Raw genomic sequence first — 17861 nt, 5'->3', positions numbered from 1 at the left:
TGTGCTCACATTTTTGTCAGTCATGGATCTCAATTTTTCTGCTTTTGCGAGAGACAAATTATGTGTTAATTAGGAATTATTATGAGGAGCTTCATCATTGGGCTGAAGAATCCACTTGGGCCAAGTACAGTCATGCTTTTGCCTGCAAAAAATGCGCACAAATTTGTGGGGAAGAATGGATATTTTCTCAATGAGCTGAACTCGAAAGAGGAGCGCTGCTTCCATGAAAAGTTCCTACCAAAATTTCCATTACACTTTTTAAGGGTAACATTTTCCCCCATGCATTCTCCTCCCTTAAGCATAGACCAGTCAAAGAAAAAACCCCCGAAAAACCTTATTCAAATGAAACTCGTGTGCTGCAAGTTGTTTCCGGGGATGTGGAAGGAACGACTCCTGGCCCTGCGGCTTGTTTAGTTATGAATCATAGCGACGCACACACCCATTGACTATCCATCGCTGTGGCAACGGGAGAAACAAAACGTAGCAGGACCATCAATTCTACAATTGTTGGACATGGGACAAGGGTGCCCGTGACTCACATTTGTATTTTGGAGGGTGTCCCCAAGTGACACTCTTTCTAATTGGCGGCCCAACACCCCGCTGACCTCTGACACTCTGCGTAAAAAATTGTGTAACGTTTGGGAGTCATTGCTGGATTTTCTCTGCTGACTAAATGTTTTTTTTGTTGGGCTTGGTCTTCCTGTGCTCCTGCTGCATATAGAGTGCAAATAATATATAAATAATTCAGGACATGCACGCCAGAGTGCACACACTAGAAGGCGGCTGGGAGAGAAGTTCTCCATCCTCGCTCGGAGGTGCTACATGAATGCATTACAATGCTCCTTGGTGGGTGGCTGGGTGTGTCTGTAGCTCTGACATATGCATATTTACGCCACATAAACTCGCACTCGTATCTGTGGCAGCTCCCACATGTGGGTTATGGCCAACTATTGCTCCAGTTTGGCTCCAGGGCGCTGGCTCTGTCGCAGCTTAGACTCCACTCGTTGCATGCAAAGTTTTCACATTGAATTTTCCAGCGCAGCGCTTCCTGTGACAAATCCTTGGCATGGGCTTTCATGTCTCACCTTCGTTGGGGCTGCTTTTGGTTGTCTTTTGTGTGGCTCTGGGATGCAAAGTGTCAGTTATCCCCCAGTTACAATTTCCACTGTGGGAGCTGCACAACTGTGAGCCTTCAGCTGTAAAGCTGGATTTGCCAGCCTAAAGTGCAAGCTGGGCGAATGGAAGGGAATTGAAATGGGAACCGCTGCGAATTTTTAGCAATTTTTGGGCAATTTTTAAAGAGAAAAAAGAAGAGCTGGAAGCTGTTACGATGTGTTACGACATTTGCAATGCGAGCTGTGTGATGGCTCATTAAGCAGCAGCTTAGTCCCTGCAGGACTAACAGAGGAACTCCCAGCAGAAGTCAGGGATGCTGCTGCTTCGTGTCAAGCTGCTGTGTCAAATGCTAATTAAAATCAAGCGGCCATTCGCCTGTTTAAACACGAATCCTATCCGCAGGTAAACTAAAATCACAGCAAAAGGACAGGCAACACGGCACACGGCACACAGGACACTGGCACATCGGCATCGGCATCATCGTCATTATCCCTGTCATCGTCAACAGCAATCAAGATAAAAGATAAGTTAAATGCCAAACAGGGGATACTCTGCTGTCCTGTCCTGTCCCGTTGGATCTTGGTTTTGCTTGTTTGTTTTGCAATAAAGTCCTGCCAGGGGGGGGGGGGTGTCATATCATCCTACTCCTCCTCCACAGCCGCAGCATCAAAGAAAACTTCAGGCTTGGCCTGTTTTCGGGGGCCAGCTAGTGATTTGAACGCTTGATTGCTTTTTGCCAGCAAACCAGAACCCAACCAGAACGCGGAGCAGTACGTGCCACGCTCGTGTTCATGTTAATTTCTATCTGCCTGATTGCTTGGTCCTTTCCCTCCCTCTCTCTCTCACTCTCTGTGTGTCCTTCCCTGGCATGTCCCAACACGTTCGTCTCATAATTTCGGAGTGCAAATTTTCAATTAAACTTAATTGCATTAAAAGCGAAGGGTTCAATCTGTCGTTATAGTCGTTCCACCGTGTCCTTTCGGTATTTCTGGGGCTGCTGTCTCCCCGCTATCCTACGATCCCTGCACCCGCTGCTTTCATTAGTTTGTCCCACGCTTCTGTTGCTGCGTTCCCTTTTTATGGTCTCTGGAACAACTTTTTGTGCTGCGCAGAGCGGGCCCAGAGAGGCTTTCAAATTGGTTGTGGAGTGGTGGAATTTCCCCCATTTTTGGGGCAGTTCTTGGGCCTCATTTAGTTTGTTTCTGCCTCTCGATTTCATGTCCTCTCATAGGTCATTCAGTTCGTTTTTTGTGCTGTGTTTTTGATTAAAATTCATTGCATCACCACTTTGGAGCTTAATGGCGGCATTAAGCCATATTTATGAATGGAAATCGAATCCGTGGAAGCTGGCAGCCAGTTTGCCGGTTTTTGTATTTGCGGTTTAATCATGTCGGAAAGGGTCATCAAATTTGATTGTTTTTGGATTTTAGTAAATTGAATTTATGCAACCATTTGCAGGGTATTAAATGGGGGGATTTATTTGATTTATCTGAGAATATTAATGTGCCTGAAAATGCAGTAAAATTGTTGAAATATTCCATAATATATTTTGAAAACTTTTCAACTTTTTAACAGCCTGCTGAATAAATAATTCACTTTGAAATCAACCAACAAAATACTGATGACTGCCTGTAGAGCAAAGGGAAGTGTCTGTGCCACCCAACCCAACAGCCACCAGAGAGGTGTCTCTGTAGCCCAGCGCCACCCACTAGAGTTAGTCTGTGTCTCTCTGTCGCTCCCACCCGCTGTTGGAATCCGTTTCAACACCTAGAGGCAGTCACAAACAAAAGCAACTTCCACTCAATCTAAACGTTGGGCAAACACTTTTTTTGCTTTTGCTTTTGCTTTTCGTTTTTTGTTTTTGTGTAAATTGCAACGCATAAATCTTTGTGACAAACAGACAGAGCCGCAGAGAGCGGCCGAGGAGAAGTGCTTTTGGGTGGCAGATGAAGAGCATGAAGGACAAACACTCAAAAACACAATAGAAGTGACGCGACAGCCATTTTTCAAAAAACAAAACATGCATCACAAAAACAATCCACACACAGCAAAAGGGACAGAGAGAGAAACGAGCAGAGAAAAGCTGTAAAAGAGTGGAAAGAGAAGTGAGGCGAGCCAAAAGGGAAGAGCAAACCGAAGTATTGCATACACTTTTGGTGACGCCGGCAGCGTCGTTTGAGCGCTGCATAGAACAGATCACGGGCAGCGCAGTCGGCGCATGCACAGCGTAAAAGCTTCTTGTGCATCCGATGCAGCGGCAGAGAAACAGCTTCGCGGCACAATTGCTCGGCGCGTTTTTGAGCAGAGATCAAAGGTGTCAAAGCAAGCGCTCTCTCTCTCTGTGCCACTCTCTCAAAGGTAAATGCAAATTGAAGATCCGTTGCTCGGCCGTCGCAGCGGCAGCGAAGCAAGAAACGTTTTTGAGCAGAGAGCAAAGGTGTCAAAGCAAGCGCTCTCTCTCTCAGACACGGTGAGAGAGTTTCCATTTACGTTTAACTTCTAGGCAACGAGCCGGCAGCGTCGCCGTCCGAAGCAAGAAACGTTTTTGAGCAGAGAGCAAAGGTGTCAAAGCAAGCGCTCTCTCTCTCTCTGTGCCACTCTCTCAAAGGTAAATGCAAATTGAAGATCCGTTGCTCGGCCGTCGCAGCGGCAGCGAAGCAAGTTACGTTTTTGCGCCTGCCAAGCGTCTCAACCAAATTGTAATACCCTTCCTGTTACATGTCACGAAAAAAACACTTGATATAAGGGAAAGCACAGGCGTTGTAAGAGTCGTTAGAGAGGGGTTAGGCGGAGAGAGAGAAGGAACGCATGATTGTCTTAATGGCTTCGACATGTTTGCAAAACGACTGTCAAAAGCAGGCAATGGCAACGCATGCCAATGGCTCTGTCCCAGTGGCAGTGGCAGTGGCAATGGGCATAGACATCGACATCGACATTTACACGGTCATGGGGCGGCCTCTGCCTGAAGATGGAACCAGCAGCAGCAGCGTCGCATGAAATCACAGAAGCTGGCATTCACCGTACTCTTCCTCTCTCCCTTTCTTCAATTTTGGTTGTGTCTTTCGCTCGCTACGACTTTGGGTTGTGTCTCTCTTTCACTTCATTGCTGGCTGTGGCTCTCTTGCTTGTGTTCCTCTTTCTGTGGGATTCTGGTTGTGTTTCTCGTTCCTTACAGTTATGGTTGTGTTCCTCTCTCTGTTCGTTTCTGTTTGTGTCTTTTCGATTTGTCGCTTCGTCTTCGAATTTGTGGGCTGACATGTGTCTGCGCCTGTGAAGGCGATTAGAGATGGGAGAGCTGGGTGTAAGGTGTGGAAGGGTATCGTTTGTTGATGGGGGGGAAATAATCAATAGCAATCAAATTTTATTCCAACTAGCAAATATTTTAATGAACTTTAACTTTTTTTTAGTTATCCATCGAATATTAGGAATCTCTCGAAAGTGTCATCTCTAACGTTGACAAATTTCAGCCTCGTCACATGTCTGCTGTCTTGGCTGTGATTTCTTTCAGTCTTTTTGTGGGGTGGGGGCTGACTGGCTGCGCTCTTGCATCACAAATCTATGTTCTGACAGCAAAGTCACTCAGTCATGCAGCCACACACTTGATGCCCAAGCTCCCCCCAGTCACTCACCCCTCTGGCACCACTCGCCATGGAAAAAAAGTTTTCCCCAAAACGAAAAACCCAATCACACACTTAGACATGTTCCTGGTGCTGGCGGGCCTATCTGCACGTTGCAAATTGAATTTTTCACCTGAATGCGTTCGGGTAGAGTGAGGAGCAGGCACCGTAGGCAGGGGGGAGCATGTCTGCATGTGTAATTATCGTTATCGATATCGCTCATTCGAGCAGCTCTGGCTGCTGACAAGCTCAAAGTTTGCGTTAAACTGTTTGAAAAAAGGGGTGCGGGGAAGGGTACGGGGTGAGCATTTAACCCTCGTTAAGCAAAATCGAAATTAACGCAACGTACAATTCGTCCTCCGTCCATGTGAAAAAGGACACTTTTAATGCTTCCCCCCAGAGATGCTTCCCCACACAGAGCTCTCTCTCTGCCTATGAAGTTATTAAAAGTAAATTAGGGTTGCTAACGGGCAGAAACCAAAACCAGTTTTTCGTCCTTCTGGTAGTCCTGTGTGTGGGTGGCGGGTGTCCTGCTTCGGGCTTTGGGTTGCGTGCCTTTGACGCATTTTAGTTGTTGTTTTTGTTATGTCTACTGTGGGGGTGCCATGTTTTCTGGTTGTGTTTTCTGCTTAACTTAATTGTCAACATGGGAATTTTTCTAAAACTATGAAATAGTTGTGTCAGGATAAGGCTAAGGGTAAGGGTTCGGGCTAGGGGTCTCTGGGATTTATGAGCGAAAACTTTCAATTATTTTCAGATTTGTTTAATTAGGAGGAGACTTTGTGGGGGTTAATAGAAATGGGGGGTAAATAAATATTCATTTAAGCAAATATTATTTCTGAAGAAAATATCGGCTAGAGTTCGATATTTTCATTGGTATTTTCTGTAAAGATTTGATCTTCTTTCTCAGCAAAAGTCCCCTATGTGTAGGGAAGTTTTACTAACATTTTCTATACCTTTTAATTGTTTAAAGTCTCTAAGGCTTAGTCCTAAACTATCATTTAGAGACTAGAGCTAGAGTGTCGCTCGATTTTCGCTCCCCGCAAATTGATTTTTAAGTGAGGGTTTGCTGTCAGCCTGTGTCAATCATTGTGTGATTATGAATGCAACTGGGTTACGAATAAGTGGTTTGAATAATTGAATGCCAAAAGGGTTGACTGCACGCTTACTGGAGTAAGTTGGTGAATATTTCACAAGAGCAGCAACTGTGATAAGAATCTGCCAATTAGCCAGAAGAAATCGTTGCTTAAATCTCTTTTGTATCTGAATTGCATTGACAAAATCCAGCAGAAAAGCCATTCAAATCGGTTGCTAAAAGAAGCGACAACGGCAGCAATCTAGTGTACAGCAGGAGGAGCCAAGGAGGCTGCAGGATAGAGACAGACACAGAAAGAGAGAGAAAGGGCGACGCAGACACACCTTTGAAGTGCAGCAGCAGCAGCAGCAAGAGAGAGATTGGAGGCCCGCGAGCCAAAGTTGAAAAGTGCGCTTGTTAACATTCCTTAATTGCTGTTGTTGCCACTGCCACAGGGGGTAGCTGCCACACAGCAGGAGCTGCAACGAGATAGAACGGCAGGCAGTGAAGACCCAAAGGTACAGCAGCGGCAGGAGCAGAGGCGAAGTTAAAGGGAGGACGACCAGCACGACGACAATGACGAGTGCAATTATACAAAAACTACTTAGGCGCGCATCCTGCCTGCCTGCCTGCCAGCCTGCCAGCCTGCCTGCTCGACAGACAGGACTAAGACGTTGCAAAATTGAAAGAAAATTCACTTTCGCGTTTGTAAATTTGTCAACATCCTTGAAAAATGAAGTGAAGCAACAGCAGGAGCAACAGCAACAAATAGCTTGGGGGCTCCCGCCGGTGACAAGTGCAGGATGCACGGCCACAATGCAATTTCAGTTAAGTCTCTTATAATAGGAAACTCAAGCACTTTGGCTCACAAACAGCGTTGGCGAAACGGTAACGGTAACGGTAACGGGGAGAGCTAGGAAGGCGGGGAAGCAGTTGTAATGGGAATGGAGGGGGAACTGGAGGGGAGCACTGAGAGAAATTGAGGCGTGGTATGCAAATATAAGTGAAGTTTTGGGGGTTTCGAATTTTAAATTGAAATAAAATGAAAACTGAAACTGAAACTAAAATGAAAATACATTTTGGCAGAGCTCTTTCCACATTGAAATTCATTTTTCTTAGTGCATAAAAAACCAAGAAAACTTTCATCAGCATTTTCGGCAACTTGAATATTTCATGGAATAAACATTGAGAAATTCTCAAGTTCCACTGTCTTTGCCTCAGTGCATGACAGCAGAGGCCAAACTACATTTGTCATTAAGTCAATAAGCGCATTGTGCTTAAATGCACATAAAATACAAGGCCTTCTACAAGGGAGAGTCGTAAAATAGGAGCCGGGCACCGGGAGCTCTCTCGGTGAAAAGGACTTTTTGTTGTAAGAGGAAGGATCCATCTCATGTGCTGGCGACAAAGCCGATTTATGCCCAATTGGATTTGCTGCTAAGAGCCACAATTCATGTTTTTATGACCGGAGGCCTATTACACCCACACACAAAAGGGAGTCCAAGGAGTCCCAGAGTTTCGTTTCTTTTCTTTTCTTTCTTTTTCTTTTTTTAATAAATATAAAATGTGTCCAGTTCCCCCAGTCGAACAAAAGGTAAGTCTACACAATTTTGGGAACTCGCAAGAGATGTTTAGGGATAACGATACGGATACGGATACGGATAGGGGACTGGCAATGGGACTGGCAATGGGAATGCTGAGCTTAGGCCATTGATAAGCAGCTTGGACCTGGGTCAGCAAAGCAGGCATGTCCTTTCCTTTTTCTTTTCATTCCCCATTTTCTTTTCTTTTCGTATCAACGATATCCCTGTCGTCGTTGTCGTCTCTGCCTTTCATTCGATTTGCTTGTTAAAAAGCTCAAATTTTATGGCCTTTTCTTTTGGCAACAAGTTTATCGATTTCCGCTGAGGCGAAAGGACAATAAAATGAGCTCGAGGACGAGGACACACAAGGGCAGGTCACAATCTGCTGGTCTGGCGCTTTTTGGGTGCGTCCAGCAGCAGGGCTAGTCCTGACATTGATAAATTATGCAGACTTCCATGAGTCGGAGTCCCGTTCCAGTGGGAAGGCGCAACAAATGGTTAGGCGCGCTGATTTCTCGTCCTTTACTTCAGCGAAAGGCAATGAGTTGGCAAAAATTATAAGTCATAAAATTTAATCTACAATTTAAGTGCCCATAAGCTGAAGCTGCTTAAGGAAAGGATTGCTAAGAAGGATTGGCGCGGTAAGAGTTTTGAGATTGAAAGTGCTAAGGAGAACGCTTGAGAGGGAGCTTTAAAATTAAGCAAATGTCGCGCTGGTCTGAACTCTCCATAGCATAACCAAAGCTCAAATACAATCCGCTACCTGCGACGCAGTTACCCTGTCTCGCTTTCTCTTTCTAACCCACGCTCAAGCGCGCGCTCTCCTATTATCTTTGATCCTCTCTCTGCGCGTCGTCGTTCTTTACGCTCTCTCGCAAGCACAAGTGCAGCAATGGAAGGGGCAAAGGCACAGCGTTTACATTTCGGGAGAGAGTTTAAATTCGAATGCTAATTGAAGTGAAGTTTCTGGAGTGTTTCTCTCAAGCTTTTAAAAATACAATAAAATTAGGAAATAAATGCACCAAATTGCTTTAAAATTAAAAGCAAAAAACTTCAGCCTTTGCCATTTATGTTTTTCCTTTGCTAAAGGAAACCCCCTTTTAGCACCTGCTTTAATTTGTGTTTTGTCAGCTGCAGACTGCAGTTGTGGTTCTTTCCTCTCCCTCTCCCTTGCTCTCGTGCACTCCCTTTCTTCGCTTTGGCTGCCCTCAAAATTATAACCTACATTTAACATTTTTAGCCCCTATACAAAAGCTGCTTACACTAACGCCCTGCAATTTTGCTTCATGAATTGACAACTTTGACATAATTGACTGAAGTACCCGACCCAAGGACTAAAAGCGGAAGAACATAAAGCAACGCCACAGAAGCGACAAAATTGAGTAGAGAATGGCAGAGAGAAAATAAAAAGTAAAAATCGCAACAACTCGCAAACACCGCAAGTCCTCAAGCAGCTGTGAGGAGCCACAAAATATAAAAAAATTAAAAGCCTCACGATGGGATGACGATAATGAAGCAGCAAAACTTGCAAAGGGAGAGAGAGGAAAAGGAGGAGAAGGCAGACCCGATGGAGTTCGTCAAAGCGCCACCCACCGCTGACTATTTTTATAACAATTTGATTATATTATGTTTTTAAGCATTTTTCTTCCGCTTTTGGGTCGTCATCTTCATTAGCACATTAAAATGTCAATGACACTTGGTCTCCAGGTCCAGCACCCGCGACTCGCGACCCTTTCCGGTCTCTGCCGCCCAAAGGGTAGGAACATTTGAAAAATGCGCGAGAAATGCGAACAAGCCGGCTAGACGGTTATACGATGGGGAACGAACTTCCCCAGACATCAACTCTGACCGCATGACATTCTTCTCCTTTTTTTACCACTTCTTCCGCTTGTTGTGAGGTTAATGTTGTTGTTGTCGGGGTGCTTTATGATTGCTTGACGGCGCCACAGTCGGCGTGAGAAAGGGGGTGTTGGGTGCGCAAAAAAATATCAAAGTTGCCATTAAAAATATGCTCAAGACTTGTTTATGTCGCCATAGACGGACACACTCTTTTCTTGTCCAGACAAAGTACAATGGGTTTAACGTTTGTTGGGTAAAAGGGTTAAGTAGCAATCTGGAAATATTATGTGGAATGTGCTGTTATATTTTCAATCAGAATTGTAAACTAAATGTTTGTTGGGATATGCAAAACCAAAATGCATTCAGGTAGCGGATAATCTTCATGCCTTTCGTCCTCTCTCCCTCGCTCAGCTTAAAACTCTGCGTAAGCTGCGCAGCGGCAGCGAAGCGTAGTTCGATCGCCCTCTTCGGCAGTCGTTGCCAACTAAAGCGCGCTCTCTCTCTGCAACTGCGCTGCCTAAGCTCTGCTCTGCATTGCATTGCAGCACAACACAAACAAAGTCCCACGAGAGATGAGCCGAAAGCGCGTCGCAGTCTTCGTCAACTTTGTCAAATAGCAATAGCATCGGAAAGTCACAATAGGCTGCAGCTTCGTCTTAAGCTCAAGCAAAGAACTCCCTCAAGATATTCTCGTGCTTGCTTTGCCTTGCGGTTTTAGTTGCTTTCCAGGGAAATACCCAAAAAACAACGGCAGTGAAACTTTTGCTCCTCCCAAGGAGAGTATCAAAGTTTCGCCTTGGTTCATTATGAAAATTTGCATTCCTTTTGTTTATGCTCGCGTTTCAGTCTATGGTTTTGCTGTTGTTTGTTTTTATTTGTTGCCTGCTCCTATTTTTTAATGGCATTCTCGAGCACTTTAAAGTTTTTGATGGGCTCCCAGCGCCTGGGCTGCCATGGCTCAACCGAGCAATTCATTAGGCTCAATTGCCTCGTGTTGCAGTTTCTGCTTGTTACCCCGCTGTTCTTTTGTTCGTTTTTGGCCTAGTTTGGGCCAACCATAATGAAATGAATTATGTTTATACATGGCAAACACTTGGCACTCAGCGGGTAATCATGCTGGGGGAGAAACATAAAGGGAGGGAGAGTGGTTCCTTGCTGGATTAGCAAGGAAATGCTGTTGATGGACATTGTTGAGCACTGGCTGTGTGTTTTGTGCACAACTGACGAGTAAAATCGCTTAATTAACTTAATCAAAATATAGCCATAATGATGGGTATCCTGCATGGCCTGGCATGTCCTTTATGTTCTCCATTGTTTGTTCAATAAATAAATACATGCAATTGTGTCTGTGTATTTATTCGTTCGTGTGTGTTCGTGTATCTTTTATTTGTATTATGACAGCCGTTCAATTGATGCAGAAATTAATTAAAATTTTCCCTCTCCTGCGTGCGTGTGTGTCCTGGATTGTGTCTGTTTTCGTGTGCTCTGTAATGGGACTATCTATCTGAACGAGTTGTCCTTTGGCCTAAGGCTAAGATAAATTACATTTTGGCCAAAGCCAGGAGAACACACGTTACGAATGGACTGAAAGCTGGCTGGTAATTGCTTTGCATTCAATTTGAGTGTGGGTCTACAGTGTGCAGTGCTTACAGTAAACAATTTGGAAATATATTTCGAATTTATATAAATGTTTATGGGTTGCTGTAACCCTCTTTAGCGACCCACAAATTGCTTTTAATTTTCGCTCAAATTTCTTGCAATTTTCTGGGCATTCCTTGGCACATCCCTGCCTTTACCTTTTAGTCAATTATGACTGTATTGTGTTTTATTCATCAAATGGAAATATTTGAAACCCTTTACACTCAATTTTCGAAATATTTTCACATCTAATAGACTCCAAAAATTAATTCCGTATTACTTTATTATGCCCAACGTTGCCCCTTTGCCCTTTTTGGCAGAAGAGAGAGAGAATAATTTCTTGGGCTTTTTCAATTAACTTGCGGCTGGGCAAATAATACCTGCTGCCAGAAATTCCCCAGACAGCACCCCGGAGTAAGTCTTAAAGGCAAACTCTGACCCGTTTTTTCTCATCTTTCTTTTAAGCAAAAATTTAATGCCAGGGAAAACCCTTCCTGCCTTATAGATATGGAAAGTTCTTGCTGTCTGCCATTGATACCGGAGGGCAGAGAACTTGAGACATGGCACATGGGTATGGGTATATGGGGAATATTTTGTGGCACTTATCAAAGGCAGCAACAATTTAGGTTAAATACTCATTAATATTCCGGTCTGCAAAAGTTTTTTCCTCCCTCTCTCTCTCTCTGTCGCTCTTTCTTGCTATCTCGGTGCTCTGTGTTTTTGGCAAATAAATTTATGCCCTTTGCTTTTGGCCGCCGCCAGGCACGAGACCGAGACCGAGACCAAGCCGCACACAAGACACAAGAGTTGCTTCGGCTCTGTCCTTCCGTTGCCAAATAAATAAGCACACGCACATGCCAAAACACACACACAGATGCATACACATTGTACATATGTATTTGTATGTACCTTCAGAAATTAATTTTGGGTAGCCTACATTTTGGGACAGCCTAGAAGTGAGCGAAACAACCAAAAACTCGCATTTTCCCACTGAAAATGATAATTGCCCTGGCAACGGGCGAGAGTCTAACAAAAAATGAATAATTTATAAATGAAGCAAATTGTTGTCAAAGTTGATACAGTGACAGAGTATGGGTTACAATTAGGTGGGAGTAACGTTTGTATAAATATCATATAATGTGAGGGGCAAGTGATGCAACATATATTTAGGCACAAGATGTAGGAGAATATTTGAGAATACTCTGTCTCTCTTCTGCTCATACATTCACCATGAGGCTGTTCTCAGTGTCTTAAGTTCTGCTACCTGCGTGTTTTGTGTTTCACTTTCTTGCTTGATTTACCGTTGCTTCACTCATTTGCCTATTCCATTGCTGCACATGAGTGCGAGAGCTTGTGCGAGAGCGTGCAGAGCTCAGAGAGGATCAACGATGGGAGTTAAAGAGAGCGAGCGTGTGTAGCTATGAGCGTGCGTTAGAAGGAGTGAGAGACAAAAGGTAACTGCGTCGCAGCTAGCGATTGTCTTTGCGTTGTGCTTTTGCCATGCGTTGAGTGCAGTTGCTTTTTGGGAGAGTTGATCCCAGTGCGCTGCAGCGGCATAATTCACTGTTATATGTATGTACGTGTCGCAGTGGACAGAGAAACGGAGTTATACTGGCTGGACATGAAAGTTCCAAGTCAGCGAAATGTTTTATTTTCTTTGTGTTTTCATAGCTACATAAATTAAAGTTAATTTAACAAGAGTTACACATAAGTTTTATCTCTGCCCCAAGCGCTCATTTAATGTAGGTTTACATGAAGTAAAACATAAGGAAATTGTGCCAACTGGGCTCCACTTTTCATTTGCACAACCGGGCGCAAAAGTTGGCCAAAAACTATTTAATTTGTTTTTATTGGATGCACCGCCACAGCGCACACACAGGCACACATACAGGCACGCGGCGTACCCACTAAAATGCCATATGTACATATGTAGATATTTATCCCCCCCCCCCCTTTTTTTTGCACGAAATTTATTGCATACTTGGGAAAGCTTCTGATGGAGCAGCAGCATCGAGGGAGCGACACGCGTGTTGTCGGGATTTATTTATTTACTCCTCCACATCCTTCATCCTCTTTGGCATTGGCGGATTTTGTGCGATGATAAAAATTGTGACATGCCAAACGAGGCGCCCAGTCCGCAGGGGAGTGGAGTGGAGCGGGGAGGGGAGGGATAATGGTTATACCGTTCGAGGATGTAACAACAAAATGACAGGATATTATTCAATTGAATTCGTTTACATGCATGAACTACATAATAAAAATGCCCTTAACCAAAAAACGGCAACGAAGAGAAGCGCGAAGCGCCACAGAGAGCGCCCAAAAAGGAAAGCAAATTGAACAGCAGCAGCACAAATGGATGTACGCCAGTTACATACATAATATGTATACATAACTACATACATATTTGCATACACATTCATTTGTAAAGAAATATTTGTACGTTTCTTTTGTATCATTTATGTGGCTGGTTTGCTGCTGTTTTTCTTCCCTTTTTGTGGGCCAACATTTACATATTCATTTCCATCATGGGGCAGGCCCAGGCTCCCGTCTCCCTGCTCCCTTATTAAATGCGCATATTTTATGCAACAAAGGGAATACACACACACACAGACCCATGACTCACACTCGCATTCAGATACTCCTTTCCATTAGTTAGCTGCTTGCCCGCGGGCGCATTTTCTTTGCCAAACATTTTCCACTCATTTTGGCAAGTTGCGGAAATGGCAAACTTTTCACATACGAATTTTCCCTCGATGTTGATGGCAACAACTTAATGCCGAGATAAGCAAGAGTTATGAATTATTGTGCGGGGGGGGAAGGGAGGGATAAAAGTTTTCCGTTTGCAGGAAGCAATCAATGCGCTAAATGAAATGGGATTTATGCTCTGCCTCTCTCTCTGTCTTTATGGATGGCAAATTGAGCTGGAAATATGTTAATCTGTGTCTGGCAAACTTAGGCTGTGACTTAACTGGTGGATAACTACATTTGGGTAAGCGTTTCCACTTTTGCTCATACAAAAGTTAGGAGCTAAGAGCCTCTCAAATTTGAGGCGCTTTCCTTTTGTTTCCATTGCAAAAAATGATTAAAAATTTAAAGAATATTTTCGCATGCCCCACAATGTCTTCCACCATTCAAATTCCACTTCTGTTCCACCTGCAGCCTCACCATTCAACCAAAAACAAATCGATGAAACACCTTTCGGCACTGCCAAACATCTGTCAGAGAAGCAACTGCAATCCCTGCCCAAAATGAAACTCATTAAGATGGAAAACCCACACAAATATCTCTGCATTCAAACATTCAGTAAACAGAAGTCAAAAGCACACACTTTGCTGCTCTATGGCATACATTTTTGTTGTGCAAGTGAAGTGCACTTGGCAGCTCAAACAGCCAGGATCGGGCATGGCACCTCCCTTAGCGTGCACTTACCTTGGGCATGGGTCCACTTGAGCAGAAAAACGATGAATACGAAACGTAAATCCATTTTACAAGTACAATTTCTATTTCTATTTATATTTCTCTTCTTTCCTTTCTTTTTTAGAGTATTTCGCCTCGAGATGAACTTGGCTAAAGAAGCGTTTGCCGTTGCATTTATTTGCCCCGAACCGCACACGCAGGAGCACACATACAGAGGACCTGCCGCAGGACTCCCTCTGGGGCTGGGATTTGTTTGATTCTTTATTCGGTTTCCTTTCTCCTCTGTTCACTGGCACACAACATTCTCTCGTGACATTTCCGTGAGTTTACATTTTATTGTGCGGCTTAAGTCGCGGCTTCCGCTTCCGTTTGGCCAGTGAGCACTTGGCCACAGTTTGCTTGCCCCACTTGCCCCATTATCAGCGGCACAAATTAGCATTAAATACCAACGAGAGTCAACTGCGGATAGGAGGCATGCCACTTCGTTTGTTTATGTTTGCCGCTGCCAATTGCCGACGATGTTGGCCCAATCGCTAAGAGCCCGAAACGCGCTGTCTGGAACGACCCGTAAACCGTTGGCGCCAGTAACCAAAACTCAACTGAAGACAGCCCAAAGGACGTGACTGTGGCGCCCCAACACACGGAGTACCCAGAACCGAGCAGCCCGTCGCACGCTCCACAGTTATGTTTCGCGTTAGGGTGGTGAATTTTCCAAGCTTCGTGTGTGCTGCCCGCTCCGAGCTCGTGTGCGGCGAGAGCTTCGTTTTTCGGAGTAAATTCCAGCAGGGTAAACAGCTGTTCTAGCGGTGTTCTAGGTGTGGGTAGAGAGGGGGCTGTGAAGTAATACTGATAAGATTGTGTGCATAGAGGAGAGATAATTGTGGGAAGCTCGGAACAAATATTTAAAAATATAGCAAAAATTGTATTTTGTAGAATTTATTTCGAGCCTGCGAAGAATATAAAAAAATGTATTTTTCCTTCCTTTTTGATGCTTTTTAACAGTTTCCCCTTCCTGCTGGCTCCTTTCTTCCTCTCTGCTCCCAGCCACGTTTTGTTTATTATCAATTTTGGCATCATAAACATTTGTTGCTGAATTCTGCCGGCTAAATTGTTGAGTCTGCGCGTGGCACACTTTCGGAGTTCGCACCGGAAATTCCTTCGCTCTTTTGGGACTCTGCTTACAAGCGAGAGCAATGCTGAAGGAAGAGCGCGAGAGAGTGCGAATCTAAAAGTAGCGAGTAAAATTTGAATTAGGCTAAATAACCGTTAGATTCCGATGTAGGAAAGTTCTGTGGGTGAAGCAAAATTCGAAGGAATTTGAGACGCGGAGACAATTGCAGGGATAAGGCACAAGCAGAGGAGCGCTGTTGCATGACGCGTAACTTGTGCAAGCCCTTAGCTGATCTTTTCAGTAATATTTCGCAGTAGTTCCAGTGGTTTCCATCTCATATGTACACTCTATGTAGCCACTTCAACCGCTCAATACCTTAGCCTCCCGTCAATCTTTGAGCCCGTTAAGGACGCCTCCTGCTAACCCGCATTCGTGGGCAATTTGATGTATCGAAACTCGTCTGCGCATTGGCATAGTTAATTAGAAACTGACGTAGTTCACGTGCTGCCGTTTGCATTCACCGCAATCAAAATTAGCTCAGTGGCTTGTGGTGCGGTGCCGGCGCGGGCGCCACTCAATATTGTAGAGAGAAGCACACCCTGCTCCACCCTGCTCCTTGCCTTTTCTTGATCGCATAAACAACAATTAAAACGTTACAAATTGCACATACAAACGGGCTACAAGGATAGGGGAAAGTACAGTGCAACCTCCGTCACTTATTAGACGGTCTCTCTCTTTCACTCTCTTTGCTCCTTGGGTTCCTTTCTTCAATTATTTCCGATTATTACCAGAGCAAGGCAGGAGGGAGCTCTCCCTCAAAATCCATGTTAATTGCTATTTTGCTCCCATTTGGCTTTAAAGAAAATCCTTAACAACCTGGGGGTCAGATTTTCTCTGATTTTGCATGCACTCTACAGTCGAGGGCAAACTACTCCTGGGGAATATCCTTGTTGCTGTTCTAATATACTTTTCCTTTTGCTTTTACCTCCAGGAGGGAGAGGCCATGGAGAGCTCAGAGAAAAGGCAAACTGACAGAGCATAAAGAGAGACAGAAAGACAGAGCGAGAGTGTGAGTGAGTGAGAGGCGCAGATTGTGTGGGAGTTGGAGCAAAATTACTGTGACGACCCAGTAAAGTAAGTTCCGAAGATAAACTGCAATCGAAGGACGTTGACTGAATGATAAATTACACTTGACAATGCCGCTGCGCCACCCCACACACAGCCATGAGATGTGTGTCTGCCTTGGAGTGTCCTTCCTGTCGAGGATTTCTTTCTATTTTTTTTGTTCTTGCCTTGCCCCTGCTGTTTCTGTTGCCTTTTCTTTTCGCTCGTTTGTCATAAGTTTACTTTTAATATAAAAGTTTTCTCGCTTTGGCCATGTTGAAAAGTGATCATCATGATAATTACACGGCCGGAGCTAAGCCACAGTGGGAGAGAAAATGAACGTTCGTGTTATTTGAAGAGAAATTATGGATTTTTGAATCTTTCTGGTTTATTGTATAACAACATTAATTATTTTTACCAATTTCTTGTATATTTTCCTACACTTTATTTGCATTAAAATTAACTTGGAACTGAATTAATGTGCCAAAAATGTTAAAAAAAAAAACTGCAATTTATTTTGTTTTGTTCCTCCTCTAACCACTGTAGCTTCAAGCTGCGTCCATCAAGCAGGGGACCACCTCCCTGAAGATTTATGTGCTCATGTGGTCAGAGATAAGGGACAGGCGGCGGACACCAGAACCAGAGATAGCGCCCAGCCCCTGCTCCCCACTCAGTTTCTTGAGTGCCAGGGCCACGAGAGTGTGTTTGTCAGCTGTGCGGATGGGGGAGCAGCAAAGGCGGATGCGGTGCGAGGGTGCGAGCTGAGTGGGTGGGGTAATTATGATGGTTGTTGCTGATGCTGCTGCTGCTGTTGCTGCTCTTCGGTGGGTGGCTGGAGTGCGGCAGCTGCTGCGCCGCTACCCACTGACACGTCTAAAGAAGCGGTAGCCCAGTTTCACTCATTAAGGATATCCGTGCAGGAAAACAATGCCAAACACTCACACCAATGCCAAGGCACACACACACAGCACAGCAAACCGTTACAGTAAAACCACAGAGCGAGACAAACGCACACACACACACAGCATCCCTCTCCCTCTCCCTCTCACGTAATGCATTTAGTGGCTGCGGTTTTTGAGCTCTCTCAAGCTCCTCGAGTTCTCATTGTTTGCTCTTTGGCCTCTCCCCTGCCCACCACGCCGCAGACGAAACAATACAAATTTATTTTTGTGCCACGCCCCCGCTCGACACAGACGGAAGCGCAAGGCTGAAAAGAGATGGCGCTGACTCCTTTCATGGCACAAGTCGACGCGATGCGACGGCCCAGAACTTGAGCAGTACGCAGGAAGTTCCGGATAAAGCCCCAGTCCCGTTCTTCTAAAAACTTTGCCCGGAATTATTTCAAAAAGTTCTGGGTTTGG

The 17861-nt window shown here is 44.7% G+C and overlaps 1 protein-coding gene across 4 annotated transcripts in view; it reads right to left on the bottom strand.

Moving 5' to 3' along the window:
• Positions 1 to 14880, bottom strand: part of LOC117582097 (roundabout homolog 2) — a 42098-nt gene extending 27218 nt beyond the window's left edge. For 2 of the 4 annotated variants that reach the window (XM_034269662.1, XM_034269660.1), the window contains exon 1: positions 14298 to 14880. In XM_034269662.1, coding sequence (XP_034125553.1) covers positions 14298 to 14352 — 55 coding nt within the window. In that variant the 5' untranslated portion in view covers positions 14353 to 14880. The remainder of the gene's footprint in view (positions 1 to 14297) is intronic. The other 2 variants (XM_034269659.1, XM_034269661.1) reach the window with 2 other exon arrangements.
• Between the last annotated feature and the right edge of the window lie 2981 nt (positions 14881 to 17861).

The sequence above is a fragment of the Drosophila guanche genome, unplaced genomic scaffold, assembly GCF_900245975.1.
Source record: "Drosophila guanche unplaced genomic scaffold, DGUA_6, whole genome shotgun sequence".
Lineage (NCBI taxonomy): Eukaryota > Metazoa > Arthropoda > Insecta > Diptera > Drosophilidae > Drosophila > Drosophila guanche.
The sequence above is the reverse complement of the archived record's forward strand: the minus strand, read 5'-3'. Positions and strand labels throughout refer to the sequence as shown.